This window comes from Anomaloglossus baeobatrachus, chromosome 7 (assembly GCF_048569485.1).
Source record: "Anomaloglossus baeobatrachus isolate aAnoBae1 chromosome 7, aAnoBae1.hap1, whole genome shotgun sequence".
NCBI classification, from domain to species: domain Eukaryota; kingdom Metazoa; phylum Chordata; class Amphibia; order Anura; family Aromobatidae; genus Anomaloglossus; species Anomaloglossus baeobatrachus.
In genome coordinates, this window is record NC_134359.1 from 54,049,129 (window position 1) to 54,071,039 (window position 21,911).

The 21,911-nt window shown below is 45.5% G+C and overlaps 1 protein-coding gene across 1 annotated transcript in view; it reads right to left on the reverse strand.

Annotated features, from left to right (window-relative positions):
- LOC142246614 (bile salt export pump-like) overlaps positions 1–21,911 on the reverse strand; it is a 97,360-nt gene that overhangs the window by 34,299 nt on the left and 41,150 nt on the right. Inside the window, exons 12-16 of the mRNA XM_075319684.1 lie at positions 20,858–20,983; positions 19,643–19,846; positions 19,235–19,405; positions 12,500–12,680; positions 11,398–11,473 (exon numbers count right to left, since the gene is read on the reverse strand). Of these exons, the coding sequence (XP_075175799.1) occupies positions 11,398–11,473; positions 12,500–12,680; positions 19,235–19,405; positions 19,643–19,846; positions 20,858–20,983 (758 nt within the window). The remainder of the gene's footprint in view (positions 1–11,397; positions 11,474–12,499; positions 12,681–19,234; positions 19,406–19,642; positions 19,847–20,857; positions 20,984–21,911) is intronic.

The window sequence follows — 21,911 nt, forward strand, 5'->3', positions numbered from 1 at the left end:
CCAAAAATGCATGCCTTTTTTGGTACCTTTTTGTGCCATGAATTTTTTAGTGAACTCATTAGCTGGAATTGCTACACAATGCGGCTAAAAAAAACGCACCAACATTTGACATGCTCGTGATTTTTTCTGTACCCAAAACTGTAAGAAAAAAAGAAGCAACGTGCGCACAGCACTTCAGAATTCTCATTGACTTTGCTGGCATAAGGATAGACATGCAGATTTAGGCAATAAACTGCACCAAATCTGCACCAAAAAAATGCATAAAAATGCAAAAAACGCCTAAAACAGTTCATTCTGCTATAATGTCTGAGTGCTAAAAATTCTGTTTATTGAAATCTGCAATTCGATGTACGCTCATGCAGAGAGCCACAAGAGCAGAGCACAGCTTGGGAACAGACTGATACAAAGTCTTCCAGAAGCTCTCATCTCCTGTATACATGTAAGAAAGTCAGAATATAGAAATATAGGAGAGAAGGAAATTGTCCAGCAGCTCAGAAGAACTTCAAAAGGTTGTCCAGTCTAAAATTATAAGTCTGTAGTCACTCTATGTGTCAATCTATGAGACTACAGAGTTACGAATCCCCCCACAGCGCACACTGTGAGTATTCATCAGTCAGAGCCGGGAGCGGTGGACACATTACAGTGAGTGTACGATATGCAGACTCCCACCCAGAACCTGACACAAGTGGTTGTGTCCAGCAAGTAGACACAGCCATCTAGAGTGCGCGTGTGGCACCCCTGCGACTTCAGATGCAGTATTCATCTCGGATACGGAGGAGGTTGTCACCGGTAAACCACCAACAACACACTCAACTAACACATAACAGCTCTTCCACTGGGACTGGGCTAGCTTAGGTGCTGGGGTGGCCATCACGAGGTATGGGACCTCTTGCCCACTAGTTCAGGAACCCGGGAGGTGGGGCACCAACAGGGGAGTTAGGAGCCATCTCACACACAGTAGTCAGTCAGCTTATGGGAGCAGGAAGCGCCAGGTCGCATTCAGGAGGAGATCAGAAAGCAAGGCTCGACCCGGGTTCTTAGGGAAGAAGGGGGATCCCAGGGTTCGTGGGGAGTGCAGAAGTCACCCGTGACCCATTCCATGACCCAGGGAGCTGGGGTGGAGGGAAACCATCAAAAGGTGATGCAAAGAAGGAAACACCGGCCTCGACCTCCGAAGTATCCGGGATTGGCTGAAGCCCATCACAGCGCAGCCTGGTACTCCCAACGGCGGTGTGCTTCCAGTGAGTAAAGAACTTGAACTGCACTCTGTGTATCGTTCCGTTACTGCCGGCGCTCTCAACAACGTGCCCCTTCGCCATAGGCGACTACTACTCCTATCATCCTCCCTGGGACCAAGCTCTACCTGTGGAGAGCTGCAACACCCGAGCTGCGTTACTATCTGCCCCAGCAGAGAGAGACTCCCTGCAGCGGCGGCTCCCATATTAGCCGTGCACCACAGGTGGCATCGCGAACAACTACCCCCCATTATCCCCATCCCCCCATCTTTATTGACACCACCGGGGTCAAGGAACCAGGCAAGGCCACCGCGGCGACCCAGGAGCAGAGCCCAGTGACAGGTAATCTTGAGTCACATGCGCCTACTCAATACATTTTTATTGAGCAGTGCCCATTAGTTGGGTTGTGGCCAGGAACATGCAGAACGCGGACACAATTAAATACAATGGTGGAGCATGGCCCCCAAAGATCCCTCCTCCATCATTCTGTGTGCATGGAGACTGAAGAGCCCGCAAGGATATCTTCAGGTCATGTAGCGTTCTTAGGTCCCGTGACTGGACAGCAAGGTTTAACTCAGTAGGACAGGGGAGCAGGAATGTGACAGGACACAGGCACGGTGGATGCTCGTTTAAGAGCCACTATGTGTTTTCATACTGGATACATAGGTTGCATCCTGCTAGGAGAAAGATCACGGGGAATCATACTCTACGTGGGTGGCTGATGGAGCCTCATACTATGAGGGGCAGACTGTGGGCACCATTATACTTTTTGCAGGGACACGGTGGCAAGTATAATACTGGGTGTAGTGTGGCAGTATGGGTGCATCATACGCTGTGTGGGGAAATATAGGGGAATACTCACGTATTTGTTCCGAGTCAATGGGGAATACTCACGATGTAACAAGTAACCCGAATTCTGCACTATTTACTATTCACATGAATAGTACGGCATTCGGGTTACTCGTTACATTGCAAGTTTTTCCCCATTGACTTGCATTGCAAACGCTATTCAGAATGAGACTGTACTCGTTATGAGTATAGCAAGTATGAATAGTTAGATACTTGCTCAACATTAGATATGACTATTATAGTGATGGCCCGGTCACAACCAATCCGACAAAAAGAGCCAGCTCCCTGCTCACCAATGAGAGCCACTAAATTCTCTTAATGGCTCTCACAGTGCGCAAAAATCCGGTGTTCAGCAGCTAAAACCTCACCCACCTGAACAAAACCTTGCCTACTCAACAATTTAATTGCAAGTGGGTGTTAGCAGTGGGTGGACAGGGTTTCAGCGATGTCAACAACATTTTAAATATATGTTTACCTGGGGAGAACACATATTTAATAGGGATCCATTTAGGATCCAAAAGGGCTCTTTTTGGTGAACGGAGCCAAGTGAGTCAGATCACCAAAAAGAGCTGGACTGCCCATCACTAGTGTATTAAATCCAAAGATACAAAGGTACAACTACCTAAAGAGAGTCAGACTAGAACCTCATGTTTGCTTGACCTAATACAAAGTGAGTGACCATTGCAAAGAGTACAGAATCGTAAAACACCAAAATAGATAGAGTTCATATTCGCCACAACACTACTTTCATTGAGGATTCAATCTTTTTCCTCTCTTCATTTCTCCACATCATTCTCCTCATATGTCCACTCAACTCCAACAGCGTACCAACCATACGGCCCATCCAGTTTCATGAAGTTGATGATTTCACCTGGGCACAACCGGTACAACCTCTGTGGCAGATATACCATCTTGACGTCTGTGCAGTTGACATTCACATCGTCTCCGGTTCCATAATCCTTTATGAACCCAAAGCTTCTCTTGATATCAAACTTAAGGGTTTCCCCATAAGAGCATTGGTCCTCAATAGCCATAGAGTGTAGGCCTTCTCTCCATTCTCGAGCCAACAACTTTGCCTGCAGTCTTTAAGTAAGGATTTCCTTCACATCCACAACATACTCCTCTAGTTTTCCCAGCAATACCCCTCCATTCTCATGTGGACATGGATCCAAGCCTGGGTCTTCTCGGAGCTTCCACACTGTGCATTGTAATGGGAAGCAGAGTCCATGCTTTACCGGCTCATGTATCCTCTTGTCTCAAATATTATTGCAACTCTGGCTCATCCCCAAACCACCACAGGCATAAACACTTTGATGTATTGGCCCCTATATGATCTGTATAGTAATGTAATCTGCCTCTAGATTAATTAGGAGTCACTATATCAATAAATCCTACAATATACAATAAATACAATATACAATAAATCCTTGTCCCAGAGACTTATCGGGTTGTTCACATTGAATAATGCAGGTGGTTGTTATTTATGAACTTATGAGCAATGATAGAAATGGGCAAAAAGAAATGTCTATATACTAATTTATACTGTTTAAAAATCACCTTGGATTTTCCTGGAACACAATCCTTTATTCACAATTTATATTGTCTGTATATACTGTATTTATTTGATTATACATTTATGTGTATTTAATGTGGTATACATATATATATATATATATATATATATATATATATATATATATATATATATATATATTGTTTCTTACACTAAATTAAATTTGTATCTAATCCATGGTTGCGTCCTGGGGTTTTTAAGGGTTTTTAGGGGTTGTATTTATATTTACAATTCATGATATAATATAAATTGGTTTGAGTGCCCAATTTATATATTGATATAATAATTTTGTAATCCATTGCTCTTCTATTTGATATTATTTTTTTGGTCATTTCTATTGTGCAATGGTATTATTACATTGGTGTTTACATCCTTTGTATGAATTGATATATTGATATGCGTACATATGCATTTATAAAAATAAAAAATTCTAGACATAATTCTATATTTTTTTTTTATTTAAAGCATATACATATTTCTTGGCGATTAATTTAACATCAGGAGACCAACCCAACAACCTTATTATAGTGCTACTAATAGATCAAATAATTTATTATCTACCACATATATTTTCATTTGTGCTATAATAATCCGAGCAGCCTGTAATTTATTACATCATCTGCCCTGGTGTTTTTTGTATCAAATTTCATTGTCTCCAAATGTTTTTAATGTTTTTTATATGTTTGTCATGTAATAAATAGAATTAATTCTATTAATTGTATGGGGGGGGGGTCTCTTTTTTGGATATACAGTGTCTGTATAGTAATGGGGGTATACAGGGAAACAAACACCTGGAACTTCTTTCCTATGTGGAAAACTAGGTGTTTGATATTTGGTTTCATCCCCGCTCTTCTGTTTACCACTGTATCTCAACCGATAATCGATTTTTTAAAAAATCAGAAAAACGTTGTATGTCATGGTTAACAAGTATGACTCATTGCAGACTAATATAATACAAGTGTGAGCGCTGACCTATAAGTTTGACACATCTTACATTGATTTGCCCTTTCTAAATCACATTAAGTTACCATACATCAAATCTGTTTTTCTACTACTGAGAATGTTCTTTGTTGTTAAATTAGCCTTTGTGTTTCCAGCATTTAGCTGTCAGCCCAACCCCATTGTTCTAAGAATCTACATTGTATCAGTGACTTTCAAGCAGGGGTGGACATACAAATGGTGAAACCTGTGCAGCCGCACAGGGGCCCAAGAGGTAAAGGGCCACCATCCACTTCTAAAAAAGCAAAGAGTATCTGTTACAGACACAAAGAAGGGCCCATATTCTGTTCCTGGACAGGGGCCCTCTTCTGCCTGCGGCCGCCACTGCTTTCATGGCAATATAGGACCAGGCAGACAATATAGTTACAGAATTAAGGACTCTGATTTTAATATGTAAAGGTCCGAAACGCGTCACATTTTTCATGCTTTTTGTGTTGCGTTATGGAGCATGTCTATTTTCTATTTTTTAAAGAAATTATTTAACACAATTTTGAATTTTATTGTTTGGAATTGGTGCTAGATCCACCCTCCCCCTTTTTTCCCTCTGTTGCCTTCATCCCGGACTGGCCTGCCCGGTGGACCATGTGCACCCTGTAAAGCCCTGGAATACATTGATTAGGTGAGCTAAAATTTTCCCTTTTTCTGGAATGTTCAGCCAGAGCTGGATGTCGGCTGGTACAGTTTCTCTGGTCTTCAGCTCTGCAGTAGTTAATTCCTGCAGACTTGTGAGCAGGGCCTAAGAGCTCAGGTTGCTAATCGTCATGTGCAGCTGTCTCCTCCCTATTTAAAACACAGCTTCCTCCCAGTAGGCACCGATAATAGCTTCAGCATAAACTCCAGCGATCCTGGTCTTGGTGGTTATCCTGTTTATGGTAATCCGTTTTGTGCTTTTGAGTGGTGTCAATGTTCTCCTGATGTGCATTACTTCAGTCCCTTTTTCTTTGTTTCCCAGTACACATATTGTCTCTCCTGTGTGTTTTGAGTGCTGTGTGTATGAGTGTCCATTCTCCCTTGTCTGTGTCTTTTTGTGGGGTTTTGTCATTGTGTTTTCCAGCCTGCCCCAAGGGAGTGAGAGAGTGGAAGTAAGAGCAGGGCTCAGACAGAGTTAGGGTTACACTGGGGGTTGAGACCTAGCTACCATCAAGCCTACCACTGAGATAGGGACAGCGCAGGGTATGAAGTCTGAGTGACAGCCTAGGGGCCCCTGTGGCTGTCATTACATACCCCATGACACATAGGCTTCTGGGTTTGACCAGAGTATGATCAGAGTTTCATCCAATTTCTTCGGATGAGAAGATGGAAAAAAAAATTCTCTATCTTCTTCAATCTGTCAGTCCGTGAAAATCAGACCGCAGTTAGACATCATTCAAGTTCAGTCAGTTTCATTTTTTCATAGACTCATTGACTTGGATGGCCAAGTGCGAATCCAACTCTGGCACGTAGCGATTTTTTTCTTTGGATCAACTTGATATGAGGAAAAAATCTGACTTATGCACAGCTCAATAGAATAATATTGACCTGAGTGCAATCCGCTGTTTTGTTGGATTGTGTCACAGGCGGAGGGGCCGCGCTCTCTACGCTCGAGTCCGCGGCTGCTGCTGCTGCTCGGTGGCTCGAGCGGTGGGCCGGACCCAGGGACTGGAGCAGCGCTCCTCGCCCACGAGTGAAAAGGGGTGGTTTGAATTGGGAGATAGTTCGTGACGCCACCCATGGGTCGTGGTGATGATGGGCACCACCGCTGCTGGTGACGGGGATCCCGGGAGCGATGGTAGGGAGCAGCTAGGATGTTGTCCCCTCCGTGGGTAGGGGTTGGTGATGCCGGGGCCTGGTGGTGTAATGGGGAGGCTGGATGGCTGGGGTGCACGGTTGCAGGGGCAGCACGGCGCGGTGCCGGATGGCACTGTGGTACTCACTCAGACACAGATGCACAGTGTCTCTGGTAAACCAAACGGCTGAATGGACGGGTCCCACAGCCGGCTGCAGTGTTTGTGCTCTCCCCGGACAGGGTGATGGTGGCTGTCTTTCCCTGCACCTTGTTAGAATGCTCTGACTCCTGACCGTTGTCGGCGGCTCCAAGCCTAGTTGGAGTCCGATGGCCCTGCCTGTGTGCTTAGCTTCACTCCGTTCCCCGGCTCAGTACCGGCGGGCCACCGCCCGACCCCGGTCCTACGGTTCCACAGAGATCCACTAACTCTTGCAGATGGCCACCACCATCTGCCAACCTTGCTGTTTGTGTCTGGGCCCCTACCCAGACACCGACAGTTTCTGACCTCTCACTTTCACCTCCAAACTGAACTGACTGCTTTTCCCGCCTCCAGACCTATGAACTTTTCGGTGGGTGGGGCCAACCGCCTGGCTCTGCCCCACCTGGTGTGGACATCATACCCTGGAGGGAGGCAACAAGGGTTTTTGTCTGACTAGTGTGAATTATCCAGGGGAGGGGGTGTGTGTGGTGTTATGTCTGTGACTACCTGGCTAGTCCAGGGCGTCACATTCCCCCTTGGTGAAATACAGACCGTCCGCGGGCTGCCCGTCCATCACCGGTTTTATTTTTCTGCAAAAGATAAATAACATTTAAAACATTTAACATAAGCATTTTTTAGTTATTCCCTTATGGGAGGCATGGCACTTTAACGTTGCAAACATATGTAAAGAAATTTTTTTTAATAATAACGGACAGGTTCATGTTCATCCGCTTCCCCACCAAAGTAACCTAAACCTTGATGCTGCCCCTAAGAAATGGGCAGCACCCCTCTTCTCCAGTCCAGAAGCAGGAACTCGGTTCCAGGTCACCTAAGTGGGAACGGGTACGGTGTCTCGCACCCGACTGTCACTTCAGGGGACTCCACGTCCAGGGGGGGCCCCTGACCCCCGGAGGATGGCCACCGGTCCTGGTGGTGGCCGGACCCCAGCCTACTCTGCTGCGGGTCCTCCCTCCAATCTGCCTCTTCGGAGGCGGCAACGGAATACAGCCCGCAACTTATTTACAAGGCCACAAGTTCGTGGTTGGCCTGCAAGTTCTCAGCCTTGTCTCTTAAAGGACTAGCGGAAACACATAGAGTCCCTACGGGGACAACTTGTTGGCAACGGACGGTATAATCAACTTGTTGATAATCAGGTTACAAACTCAGATGATTGGTGTTCATTCATTCAATTGAAACAAGGTGCTGAGGGTCCCAACAGGGACAACTGGGTTGCAACGGAGGGCCGCTGCCATTATTGCTCATTTCCGTACTCCTCGCCCTGCTCCAGGCGAAGAACTACAGGCTCTAGCCCCTCCAGCATGCGGCAGGCGCGCCGGGGAAGGACCGCCCGGCATCCATTGTTTCCACTCCGAGGGATGTAAGTAGCCTCCATATTATACAAGCCGAAGACTCCTTCTTCCTCTGAGATAGGCTCTGTGTCAGCCCCTGAGCCGCTGTCATCTGACTCCAGGGGACTGAGGGCGGGATCCGGCAGGACAGATATGGTTTCTGACTGAGCCCAGACCTGTGGCTCCTCAGTGACAGGCGATTCGTCATTGGTCAGTGCACGGAGGACCGCCATCGGTTCTTCTGAGTCAACCGCTCCAGCATTTGGTTGGCCGGCGTCCTATCGGGCCTCCGGGCCCTGGCGGGGCGTCAGCGCAGACTCCGCCATCCCCATCGGGAGTGGCGGGCTGAGCGGGGCAGTAAGGGAGGCTAGCACGGGCGATGGAGCGGACCCTGCAGGGGCCGGGGGTAGACCGGGTCCTTCAGCCGCAGCGGCCGGTCCCTCGGGGACATAAGGGCGTGGGTCACTCACCAGCTCCTCTAGCATGGCCTCTATTTCATGCGCCCGCACAACCGCAGCCAGCTCCTCCAGTTCAGCGGTCCAGCGATCCAGCAGGTCACGCACCTGGGCCCGGTTGCGACAGCACAGCATCATCACTTGGGCATTCAGCCACGCCGCTGTCCCGGGCGCAGGCTCCGGGGACTCAGGGCTTTCCAATGGGGTGGACATACTGACGCTTGTGCTTCCAGGAACCGGATATGTGCAGAGTCCTGGCGTCCCTGCTCTTATGCCTTCGGTTACATGAGGCAGGCCTTCACCCGCCCCCCCTTGGTTCTTTCTACCACTTCCCTCTTCAGGGGGCGGGGCTTCACTTTCGCGCCTTCCCTGCCCGGGGAAGACGCTTCAGCGGGAAATCTTCGCGCCAAAGATGGCGGAACTTCAAATTTTTCGGTCGGACACCGCCGGCGGGGACTGCAAGGCGCACTTCTACCGGTAGGTAGATTGGTTGTAATCCTCTTCGCAGACGTCAAGTTGTCGCAGACGTCAAGTTGTCGCTACGCTCGGGTCCGCGGCTGCTGCTGCTGCTCGGTGGCTCAAGCGGTGGGCCGGACCTGGGGACTCGAGCAGCGCTCTTCGCCCACGAGTGAAAAGGGGTGGTTTGATTTGGGAGATAGGATAGTTTGTGATGCCACCCACGGGTCATGGTGATGATGGGCACCACCGCTGCTGGTAACGGGGATCCCGGGAGCGATGGTAGGGAGCAGCTAGGATGTTGTCCCCTCCGTGGGTAGGGGTTGGTGATCCCGGGGCCCGGTGGTGTAACGGGGAGGCTGGAAGGCTGAGGTGCAGGGTTCCAGGGGCAGCGCGGCGCGGTGCCGGATGGCACTGTGGTACTCACTCAGACACAGATGCACAGAGTCTCTGGTAAACCAAATGGCTGGATGGACGGGTCCCGCAGCTGCAGTGTTTGTGCTCTCCCCGGACAGGGTGATAGTGGCTGTCTTTCTCTGCACCTTGTTAGAATGTTCTGACTCCTGTGGTTGCCCACCGGTAGTCCGCTCCCCGGCGTATAGGTACCGAAGGAGCCCGTTTTGCCCACAGGCGCTGGCCCTTGGATCTCTAGCCTATGGTGGTGGCTGTGTATCCTCACGGTGTGGACTGTTGCCTTCTGTCGGGTCTTGGTTGTTAGGAAACCCCTGGGGTTCCGGTCACTTTCGGATTTGACCGTTGTCGGCGTCTCCAAGCCTAGTCGGGGTCCGATGGCCCTGCCTGTGTGCTTAGCTTCACTCCGTTCCCCGGCTCGGTACCGGCGGGCCACCGCCCGACCCCGGTCCTACGGTTCCACAGAGATCCACTAACTCCTGCATATGGCCACCACAGTCTGCCAACCTTGCTGTTTGTGTCTGGGCCCCTACCCAGACACCGACAGTTTCTGACCTCTCACTTTCACCTCCAAACTGAACTGACTGCTTTTCCCGCCTCCAGACCTGTGAACTCCTCGGTGGGTGGGGCCAACCGGCTGGCTCCGCCCCACCTGGTGTGGACATCAGACCCTGGAGGGAGGCAACAAGGGTTTTTGTATGACTGGTGTGAACGGTCCAGGGGAAGGGGTGTGTGTTTTGTTATGTCTGTGACTACCTGGCTAGTCCAGAGCATCACAATTGCACTTGTTCCAATAAGTAGGGTTTATTTTGCATAATCGCTTACTTTGTATTTCCTTCCTAGCAGCTCCCTCCCCCGCCTGATTGACGGGTCGGTGGCTGTGAACCTTATCATACAAACAGTCACTCAACCAGAGAAGGATAAGATGCTGCTTGGTAGAAAATTCAGTGTGAGGATGAGAAGCTGTAAGTGCATCGTCACACCCCAATGAACTTCCAGATAACTTCAAAACATGATTTCTGGAGCAGCACTTTTGGGTCATCATAATGGAATTGTCTGGCTTTACTTTTAAAGTTCTAGACAATAATATTAATAGTTTGGGGTGTGATTACACGTTTCTGACAGGTTCCCTTGCACAGGAACTCTCGATAGGTGAGCAAACACTGATTCCATTCTTCACGAGGTAGAAAAGAATCTGGGGCACTGCTCCAAACACTATTGTACTACTCATACCATGCGATCAATGTCCATTATATCCATAGTAAACAGGCAAATCTCCATGCTGCTCTGGGGTGCTCATTTTAGAAAAGACATATCCAAAATAAAATTTTGAAGAAAAACAGCACTCACCGATTCTTGCTGTGTAGGAGTTTCTTTATTTACATGTGGAGATTTACATGCATAGGTCTAGCGGGAAGGGAACGGGCCACCCGACGCGTCAGACGACGGCCGTTTCGCACTTTCTCTCAGTGCTTCAGCACTGAGAGAAAGTGCGAAACGGCCGTCGTCTGACGCGTCGGGTGGCCCGCTCCCTCCCCGCTAGCCCTATGCATGTAAATCTCCACATGTAAATAAAGAAACTCCTACACAGCAAGAATCGGTGAGTGCTGTTTTTCTTCAAAATTTTATTTTAAACATTGATTCTATGTTCCTTTTAATAAGTTCTTACACTTTCTAAAACAATTTCTTTTTAAATTCCTTTTTATTTTAAAACTTTGGCTTGATGTCAGTGTTTGGAAGCATTTTCATTTACATTCAGAGGCTGGAAACCTGTTCTAATTCAGTGAGTTTTTTTTACAATGTACAATTGAGGCAAGAACAGTAAAGCCAGGACAGAAAGTAATTGGTGCTTTTGTTGTTTTTAGGTCACAGAAAATGTCTTAGACTGATACGCCATAACAAGTCCTCTGCTGTGTGAGCCGGTCACGATCAGTTATTTTTCACCTCTAATATAAGAACTAAATTGGTTTTATTTGGCCCCTAAAAAAACCCTGAAATCTCAAAAACGGTAAAAAATAAAATAAATAAATAACAAACAGAAATTAAAAATGTTTCTTTATACAGTTATTACCTTATACCTACAAAATAATGAAACATCAAACAAACCTGAAACTTGCATGGTAGCTTCCTTGACTTAACGTCCGCATCTTCTCCGCAACGGGCTTTTCATCTACAACTTTTTCTGAAATAAATAATAAAGAAATGTTGCAAAATTCTGCTAAAAGGCTTATCACCATTTACAATCGAAAGTCCATGTATTGGAGATTGCAAAAAAACAGAAATTCTGTGGCAGAACAAATTTTTAGAAATCAATATAGTTTTACTTTTTTTTCCATTGACAACAAAGACAGCCCGGACTGCCTGCCTCGAAGGGAATCAAGGTAGGGCAACATGACTAAGGAGGCATGCTAGGCCTGAGGGATAGCAAAGGGTTAAGGTGTAATGCATTTTGTGCAGGAAACTGTGAGGTTGAGTTATGGGGGTTGTGGGGCCATGTGATTGGTCAGGGGGTGATCAGTTGTGGTGTGGATATATAGGGCAGAGCTGTGGGTGGGATGGTCATTCGGTACCTGGTAGACGTCCGGAATCATCCCGCCCTCCCGTCCTAATTTTAGGGACTTCTGGAGATTGACTTGGAGAGGTGAAGAGGACTTGACTTCGTCTCAGCAGTCGGCAGAAAGGAGGGGGTATTTGAAGTCGGTGGATTGCACAAAGAGTGGAGGGGAACCCAGTGCAGGAACGGGTTACCCCTGGTGGTGCAATGGTATAATTGGTTAAGGTGGGTCCCTGCTGTGCTGGGTCACAGCGGGACATGTTAATGTGCGTCCCTGCTGGGCTAGGCCCCAGCGGGACATTGGTTGGGCAACACTCGGCTGGGTGCCCTCGAGCCGGTGTGTTGCGGCTGAGGGCATGTGGTGGAGCTAGTGTTGCAATCATGTACAATGAACTCTTCACTTACCACCCCTACTTTGCTGGTGTTTATGTTTATGGAATATTACTAAGTTTATGGATGAAATGTTATTGTTTGTTTTTAATAAACGGGGCTGCTGTGGCCTTTTACATCCAATGTCACACAGTCTTTGTGTCTTATTTTAGGTTAACAATGGGAAAAGGTGGGGTTTTTGGCTAGGGGTAGTATGGTAAGACAAGGCCGCCAGTCAGACTTTCCTAAGTGATGGCTTTTAGAAGTTATTACTTCACATATTACCTGAAGATGAGTTTTGGTTCTGTAGGGTCACTAATGTAAAGTAAACTCCTTTAATTTTCAGCAGTTCTTCATGGGTTCCCATTTCTACCGCTCTTCCACCGTCAAATCCCACAATGACATCTGCATTTCTGACCGTAGAGAGACGATGGGCTATGGAAATGGTTGTTCTTCCACTACGTACCTATACAAGTAAGATTTTGTTTGAGAAATTTTTCATTTTAGATTTAGAGCTGAGAAATTAACCCTTTCACGACCTTGGACGGATCTATCCGTCCAGGATCGTGTCCCGTTAATCCCCGCCCCCTGCCGCGGGCAGGCGGCGTGGATCGGCACACATATCAGCTGTTTTCAACAGCTGACATGTGTGCCTGCTAGCCGCGGGTGGAATCGCTTCCACCCGCGGCCATTAACCCCTTAAATCTTGCTGCCAAAGTCTGGCAGCAAGATTTAAATGCGCGCGGCCATGTTTGTTACTCACCGCCGCCCCCACCGGAAGTCACGTGTGTTATCACGTGACTATCGGTGGTTGCCATAGTAGCACAGGGTCATGTGATGACGCCTGCTGCTACGATGTTTCACTTTCATTTTCCCTCGGCCGAGAGCAGAGGGAAAACCAAAGTGACTGAATCTGCTGATTACAGCGGTATAGCTGTGATCAGCAGATAGCGATCAGCAATCGGATTGCTGATCGCTATAGCCCCCTAGGGGGACTAGTAAAATAAAAAAAAAAGTAAAAAAAAAAGTTTTAAAAAAAGTTCAAATCACCCCCCTTTCCCCCCATTGAAAATTAAAGGGTTAAAAAATAAATAAATATACACATATTTGGTATCGCCGCGTTCAGAAATGCCCGATCTATCAAAATATAAAATCAATTAATCTGATTGGTAAACGGCATAGTCGCAAAAAAATTCCAAATGCCAAAATTACGTTTTTTGGTCGCCGCAAGTTTTACGCAAAATGCAATAACAGGCGATCAAAACGTAGCATCTGCGCAAAAATGGTACCATTATAAACGTCAGCTCGAGACGCAAAAAATAAGCCATCACTGAGCCATAGATCCTTAAAAATAAGAACACTGCAAAACGTGCGCCACTTTTATTGGACAAACTTGTGAATTTTTTTTAACCCCTTAGATACAAGTAAACCTATACATGTTTGGTGTCTACAAACTCGCACCAACCTGAGGCATCACATAGATACCTCAGTTTTACCATATAGTGAACACAGTGAATAAAATATCTCAAAAACTATTGTACGATCACACTTTTTTTGCAATTTTTCCGCACTTGGAATTTTTTTGCCGTTTTCCAGTACACTATATGGTAAAACTTTTGGTTTCATTTAAAAGTACAACTCGTCCCGCAAAAAACAAGCCCTCATATGGCAAGATTGATGGAAAAATAAAAATGTTACGCCTCTCAGAAGAAGGGGAGCAAAAAACAAAAACGCAAAAACGGAAAGTGCCCGGGGGCTGAAGGGGTTAAAAATGGTTGCAAAAGTCCAATGTGCATGGCCATCTATAAACCTTAAAGTTTATGGTTAGTTTCCAAGGGATGGAAAATAAAAGAATTAAAAAAAACACATATAAAACAAACTCTAGATCAGGGTTCCCCAACTCCAGTCCTCGAGGGCCGCCAACAGTGCATGTTTTCAGGATTTCCTTAGCATTGCATGGGTGTTGGAATCATCAACTGTGCAGGTGATTAAATTATCACATGTGCAATACTAAGGAAATCCTGAAAACATGCACTGTTGGCGGCCCTCGAGGCCTGGAGTTGGGGACCCATGCTCTAGATATTGATTGAATTTGTACCAAACAATCAAGTGTTAGGCACTACACATCATAAGGTCACCGTAATTATTTCGTCAATACATGTAATAATGCCGTATTTTGGTTCACAATCATGAATTCATTTTTCTAACAATTCTGTAAAATATTGTGCTATCAAGTCATTACATGCAGTGATGGCGATAATGAAGATACAAGATTAGATAGCAGTTCCTACTGATTTCCACTATCGGTTCTATCTCTGGTCATCAAGATAACATCATGAAAGCCATAATTCAGGGCCACCAGGGATTCTTCTCAATTTAGCGTCATTGTCTCCCATGCAACATAATAGCCACTTTGGCTGAAGATGACTCCAGAGTGTCACTGTTCTCATCATGTCTGATAACAAGTAATCACCCGCATATTGTGCTGTGTATTACCATTTATACAGCTCTTACATTATTGAATTAATTGATCGCCCTGTCATTATGTAGTCATCTTCTGTATGGAAAGTTAACGGAATAGGAAACTTTGCTATTATCTCTTTATTTAAGTGAGACTTTTTTTGCTTAGTTACTTTAATGAAAAGACCAGGAGTATTTTGAAAATGCCGCTAATGTTGTGCGTATACAATATCATCATAACACCTACAGCTTCTATTGAAATCAAATCATATAATTAATAGTGATGAGCGATCTGCTCGGTGCTCAGGTGCTTGTAAGGCTACTTTCACACATCCGGCTTGAGCTCTGCGGCTCAATCCGGCTGTGCAAGCTATGCAACGGATGCGGTGAAAACACCGCATCCTTTGCATAAGTTTTTCCTGCGCGGCCAGTCCGGTTTTTGCCGCTTGCGGCATGCTACTGAGCATGCGCAGTGGCAAAAACCACATGCGGTGGCCGGATGCGGTTATTGCCGCATCGCGCCGCATCCGGCCGCCATAGGCATGCATTGAAAAATGCACCGCATCGGCCGAATGCGGCGCGATGCGTTTTTTTTTTGCCGCACGAAAAAACGTGCCAGGCAACGTTCCATCCGGCCGCCGCATCGGCTAAATCTGCCGCATGCGGCAAAAACCGGACGGAACGCAAGGCCATGCGGCACAATGCGGCACTAATTAAAGTCTATGCAGGAAAATCGCAACCGGCAGCAAAAAAAAACGGTTGCGATTTTCCTGCAAAGTGCCGGATTGTGACGCATAGCAAAAACCGGAGGTGTGAAAGTAGCCTAACAAGCACCCGAGCAACAAAATGCTCATTATAAACACCTGAGCACTGAGCAGTTCTCTCATAACTGGTTATTAACTCCCCATTATTTTCTGATTCAACAGATGCTGCCCTTAAATGGCTTGTTCCTTTTCACAAAAAAAGTTTGACACTGGCTGCAGTTTGTTAAAAAAACAACAAATAGCTCTTTTGGGGTCAAGGCTACTCCACCCCCCTTCAGAAGTAGGCTGCACACAGAAGGTTTTATCTAATGTAATAAAAGGTATTGTGCATTTTGTAAATGGCCACCAGGTGGCAATGTGAGTCTATGATGGCTGCCCTGGCACCTGGATAGGCAGGAAAAGGGTTAAGAGAGAGCAGAAGGATAGTGTATATATAGGACAGAATGTAGAAGGAGAGTAGGAGAGTCCCCAGAAGGAGATAGAGACAAGAGGCCATATTCAATTAATTCAAGATCCTAAGGGTCAGCCCTTTGATCCCGGACAAGCGGGGTCCTGCTATTTAGAGGACTGTGGAACTGCACCCCCAGAAGCGAGGTTCAGTCTGGTCAGTCGGGGTGGCATTTGTTCTTTCCTGGATAAGAAAAACCCAAAGAAATCCCTGCGAGACCAAAGGTCAGTGGGTCCTCAACAGAGAAGGGTAGGTCCTGGCTAAAAGCACGAACATAGAAGTGCTGTCACACATAGCCTTTCCAAAACACAAGCTAATCCCTGTGGGTGGGACGGATAGGCTTAAGGACTATTTGAATCAGTTTGTGCAGTGTGACGTCAGACGAGAGAATGAGGAGCCTAGTGGTGTCCGATGGAGCCCAGGTGCCAGGATAGCGGTCAGCTGATAAATTCAATGTTGAAGTTGAGACTGGAGGGAACCTTATCGGGACTAGAAGCTGTGCTCGTGTTATGCGAATGGAAGAAGTCCCTGTATTGAAGAGCAATAAAGTTCGGTTGTTTAGAGAAAATATACTGGTGTCTGCTTCATTGACTCAGAGAAAGAATGGACTGTGGCGAAAGCATCCTTGCAATGGAGCGGCGACCGGGAGGCAAGAGGTTACTGAGCGGCTGCACTGCGGCCTGGTGACCCTGCACACACGACTACCACTGACATATAATGTTACGAGAAGGATAAGGTCTAAAGAGGAAGCTATTCTCCTTGTGGAGACTGTTGTGAATGTCATCCGAGTGGGTGCTGGTGTGGAGCTCCCTCTGATGGCCAGGAATGGTAATGAAGCTGAGTTTGAATCTGTGATTCAGACAGGTGATGGAATTAATTGGGAATCCAGGATATCCTATTGCAGATCAGCCTAGTTTATTTAGGAGAGCATTTTGTGCCTGGCGGTTGCCGGTGATAAATGTTCCTGCCTGCTTCTGAAGATGGCCGGGAGTTTTCCCTTCTGTTTTTCCCATTTATTTGGTGCCTGCATCTACTCCAGATAATTTTACTGTTTCTGTGCTTAATTGCTGGATTTGCACTTAAGAGTGTTTCTGCATATTACATTTGGTTCTTTGTTTGGTTTCTTGTATGGGAGGATCTGTATTTCTGCTTTTGTGAGCAGGGTAGCTCCTCCAGCAAGAAAGAGATCTTGCTCTCTGTCCATGTTTGGATTATTTGCACTTTAGAATATTATTTGTTCTGTGATTTTGTTTCTTCCCATTATATCTGCAGTTCTGTTTAAAGTGTCTAGCACAAGAGTACCTGATATAGTGGGGGAGAGTCTATGTGGTCTCAATACTTTTTATTATCAGGAGATTGGTATTTTTTGCAGGGTTTTTTGCTGGCCACAATCAGTTATCTGTCATGTCCCCTTCTATCTAGTAAGTCGGGCCTCACATTTGCTAATCTATATTTTCTATCTGTGTATTGTGTTTTCTTACATCACCGTTTTTGCATGTTGTGGGCTTGCTATTTCTTTGGGGACTGCTCTGAGGCAAGTTAGGGTTCCTCATTTCTATCTTTGAGGTGTAGCAAGTTTCTCAGGCAGTGTGGAGGTGTCTAGGTGTGTTAGGAACATCCCACTGCTACATCTAGTGTTGTCTGATAGATAAGGGATTGCGGTCAGCTCAGTTTCCAACTACTCTTGTGGTTTTGTTGTTTCCTTATTAATGGGATTTTTCATGATCGTCCACGGTTACCAGATCATAACAGGGGACTGACACACCATTCCAGCATGCCAGTAGTGAGAGACTTTAAGCCGCAATGCTCCTCTGGCAAATATGCAAATTGTATCTTCAGTGAGTAAGTAGATGAACTCTAGAGCCACCTATAGGAGATAGCAATCCTAAAAGTTAAAAGTGATCCTTTAACGAGCCTTGTCATATGACTTAGAATTTATGCCATATTGGAGCCTCAATTTGCAGACACGGTTCCTAAGTCATATGACAAGGCTTGTTAAAGAGTCACTTTTGACTTTTAGGGTTGCAACCTCCAATAGGGGGCACTAGAGTTCACCTACTTCCTCACTGAAGAGAAGGATAAGGCATGTTGAACTTCAACTCCGATCCGTTCTCTTTTAGTGTTTAGTGATGAGCTGCTGTCAGGGGGGCTTTGCAAGTCCTTACTCACCTCTCCCAAATGAAAACAATGCCAAACCAGGGTGTTGTGAATGTCAGTTATGCTTTTGCTGCTGTGAGGCTCCCTCTTGTGGCCAGGAATGGTTTGGACAGAGACCAGGTGTGCTGGAGCAATGGGCGTTTCTATTGCTAACTCTCTCCCTATTTAAACCTTGGTCTGCTAGCAGTCTGAGACGGTTGTCATTTGTTCTTTAGTTTACAAGCCTTCTCATCTTGCTCCAGACCACATCTACCTCAGATAAGTGCTTGGTTTTTTCTTATGTTGTTTTGTTCTTTTTGCTCTTATCTGGGTTTGTTTTTTACTGTGGTTATTGTTAGTTTATTTGCATGCAGGAATCTTCCCTCTCAGTTGCTTAGCTGGGAAGCTCCCTGCAGCTGTTTGGAGTATTGTTTCTTTAAGTCCATGTGTTTGTTGCTTCTTGAATTTGTAATGGTTCCTGCTTTCTGTTTATTGGTATGACAAGAGCGCCTGATATATGACGGAGTTCAGATCTAGCAATCTGAGGACTTTTTATACTATCAGGTATTTGGATTTTTGTAGGGTTTTTCTCTGACCACCATCCGCCCCTTTCCTATCCTTTCCTATTTAGTTAATGGGGCCTCACCTTTGCTAATCCTATCATCTATCTGTGTATTGTGTTTTCCTATATCACCGCAGTCTTTGAATGTGTGGGGCTTGCTATACCTTTGCGGTCTATTTCTGAGGCAGAGAGCTATTCATCTTTCCTTCCTTTAGGATAGCCAGTTCTCCGGCTGGGTTCGCGGTGCATAGGATGTTAGTTTACCCCTCAGCTACTTCTAGTGTTGATGGTTAGTAAGGGGATGGCGGCCAGATTAGTTGCCAATGCTCTTGCCACCTTTTTTGCCAATGATTTATGGTGATCTTCCATGGTTCCGGATCATAACACCAGGGGCAGACACATCATTGGTGCAACATGTGTGGCCGCACAGGAGCCTAAGAGGTAAGGAGGCCCATATCTACCTCCAAATGAAGTGGAATTGTACACTTTGATGAGCTCTTGGGCTGAAAAGGACCCATATATTGTCCTGGTCTGTGTCCGCCAGCATGACAATCTGACCATGCATATGTATGAGGGGTAAGAAGAAATAGCGGTCAACAAATAATGTTGTATGCTTAAGAGGGAAGTTTCCTTTAATCAAATGGACTAACCTTATTCAGTGCTTGTTGTACCACAGACTCACTCTCATTATCCAGAGCAGACGTGGCCATGTCAAGGAGAAGGATTCTGGGATTTCTTACAAGAGCCCTCGCAATGGCAATTCTCTGCTTCTGCCCTCCACTCATCTGTCCTCCGCCTTCTCCAACCAAAGTGTCAAACTTCTAGAAAAGAAGAAATGTCCAGCAAGATATTGAAATACCAACGATAAACCTTTCATGAGTCATTTTTACATAACATTCCACATTTTGTTCATTTGCGATATGTCATTTGATCATTGAATTACTTCTTAAAATAACCAAGGAGTTTATCCTGTTTCACAAAGGACTTAGGTAACGTGTTTTCATTCTCCTGCAAAATTACTCTGGCATTTACAGAAAATCCTCTTTGCCTCATTTTACCTCTGGCAAATCCATGATGAAGTTGTAAGCATTCGCTTCCTTTGCGGCTTGGATAATGTCATCCATAGTCACGCCATCTCTTGCATATCTGATATTTTCAGCAATAGTTGTAGCAAATAATACAGGTTCCTGTTCTACAATTCCAATCATGGAACGGAGCCACTGAATGTTGAGTGTGCGGATGTCATGTCCATCTAAGGTGACCTGGAGGTGAAGATGACAAACCTTGAGCAAACTCCGTATAAGCCTAAGTATACAATATACTGTATATAAATATAGATTAGATATCATTTCCTACTCCAAGGCTCTTTCAAACTTTTGCATATTACATATCTAACATCATTGTCTATTGGTAGACATCAATATATCTGTTGCGTACCATGGACCATGTAGTCTGCGGTAGTTACCAAGCCACCATGGCAGTGACAAATAGTTTGTGACACCAGGGTGCACTCAATTTACCTATTTTCCTGGCAGTGTCATGCACTCCGATTAGTCCAGAATACAGGGAGGCCAGTGTAGCAGTAGAAAAGTACATTTACTTATTGTAAGTTTACATAGGTACATCCAGGTGAATTGTGCTCGCAGACAGGCTCAATTCCTATTCAGCAATCAGTTACCTTCCAGGGTAGTCATGTGGTTATACATCAGATGCAGTGATTCCGTAGCTTTTCTTTCTACTGGTAAGCACAATCCTAACCATACAATTATCTGCAGCTGAGGCATTGGGCTCTGATATACACTGACAAGCAAAAGGGTAACAATGTTTTGAACTTTTGAATTTTAGGCTCGATATCTCACCATCTACTACAGCTCCCAATATGAGACTACCCACATTTAATAGACAATCATCTTGGCTATCTCATACATATATTTGGCTGTCAACTATTTAGTACATAATTAGTTATGCAGATTCTTCTCATGTCAATGCATTGTTACTGTTTTGCTCCTAAAAATCTAAATTTTAATTTTAATTATTTTGTTAGTATTTTGTAAATCCGCCTTTGGCTTTCAATACTGTCTGAATACTTATGGGCTCTCGATCAGATTCAAGCTTGTCTCAACAGGTCTCTTCTACACGTTCCCAATGTTGGTGCATACTAGTAGACTGACTTGGATATGTATATAGCTTACTCTTCAACTCTACCCACTATTGTTAAATTTATGTAGAGATATACAGATTTCTGTGAATGCTATCATTTACTATACAGTTACCTTTCCAACTGTAGGGTCATAAAATCTTTGGATGAGTTGTACTGCGGTACTTTTTCCAGCACCACTGGGCCCAACAAAAGCTGTGGTCTCACCAGGTTTAATGCTAATATTGAGATCACTCAGAATCTGTCAATTTGAAAGGAACAACATTATGTTTGCCAAGTTTCCAGTATGCTATATAATACAAATATGCTAATGGATTATAATATTTTATATTCACACAGTAATTACACTGGATAAATAGTAAATAGTGATGAGCAAGTACTAAAAAGCTCGGGTGCTCGAGGCTCGGGCCGAGCATCCCAAGATACTCGTGTACTCGGCCCGAGCACCGAGCCCAATGTTATCCTATGGGAGACCCGAGTATTTTTATGAAATGACCCCCGGCAGCATGTAGAAACCCTAAAAATGTCACAAAAATCTCAGAAGAGTGCTCAAATGACATGGCAACAGCATGGGGAAGACCCCTTGAAGCATTTATCACTCAAAAGTCACAGCTGTGAACAATTTTGTCCGAGTTTTACGCCATTTTTACGGACTCACCAGAAAACCTTCCAAAATGACACCAAAATGAATTTTCATGGCGGAAATGTTAAGGGCACATACCCAATAGTGAGATAGAGCTGGTGTATGTTACTTTTTGAGATTAATACATGAAAGATTTTACGTAAAACATTGTGTGGCACTCCGATGTCCAAAACGCACGTTTTGTGCTTTTTACTAGCGATGTCGGTCATTTTTTTTTTCATTCTATCTCCCGTCGGTCGGTCTCGCTCTGTCGGTCTCTCTGTCTTGTCTGTACCCCTCTCACAGTCTGTCGGTCATTCTCCCCCCCTCTCTCTTATTTACCGTTCCCCGATCACTGCCGCGGCGCTGCACAGCTCACTAAACTCCGGCGGCTTTTCCTCTTGAAAAAGCCAGCCGCTCATTAAACAATCTCGTATTCCCTACTTTCCTGCTTTTCGGCGCCTATGATTGGTTGCAGTGAGACACGCCCCCACGCTGAGTGACAGGTGTCTCACTGCACCCAATCACAGCAGCCGGTGTGTGTGTG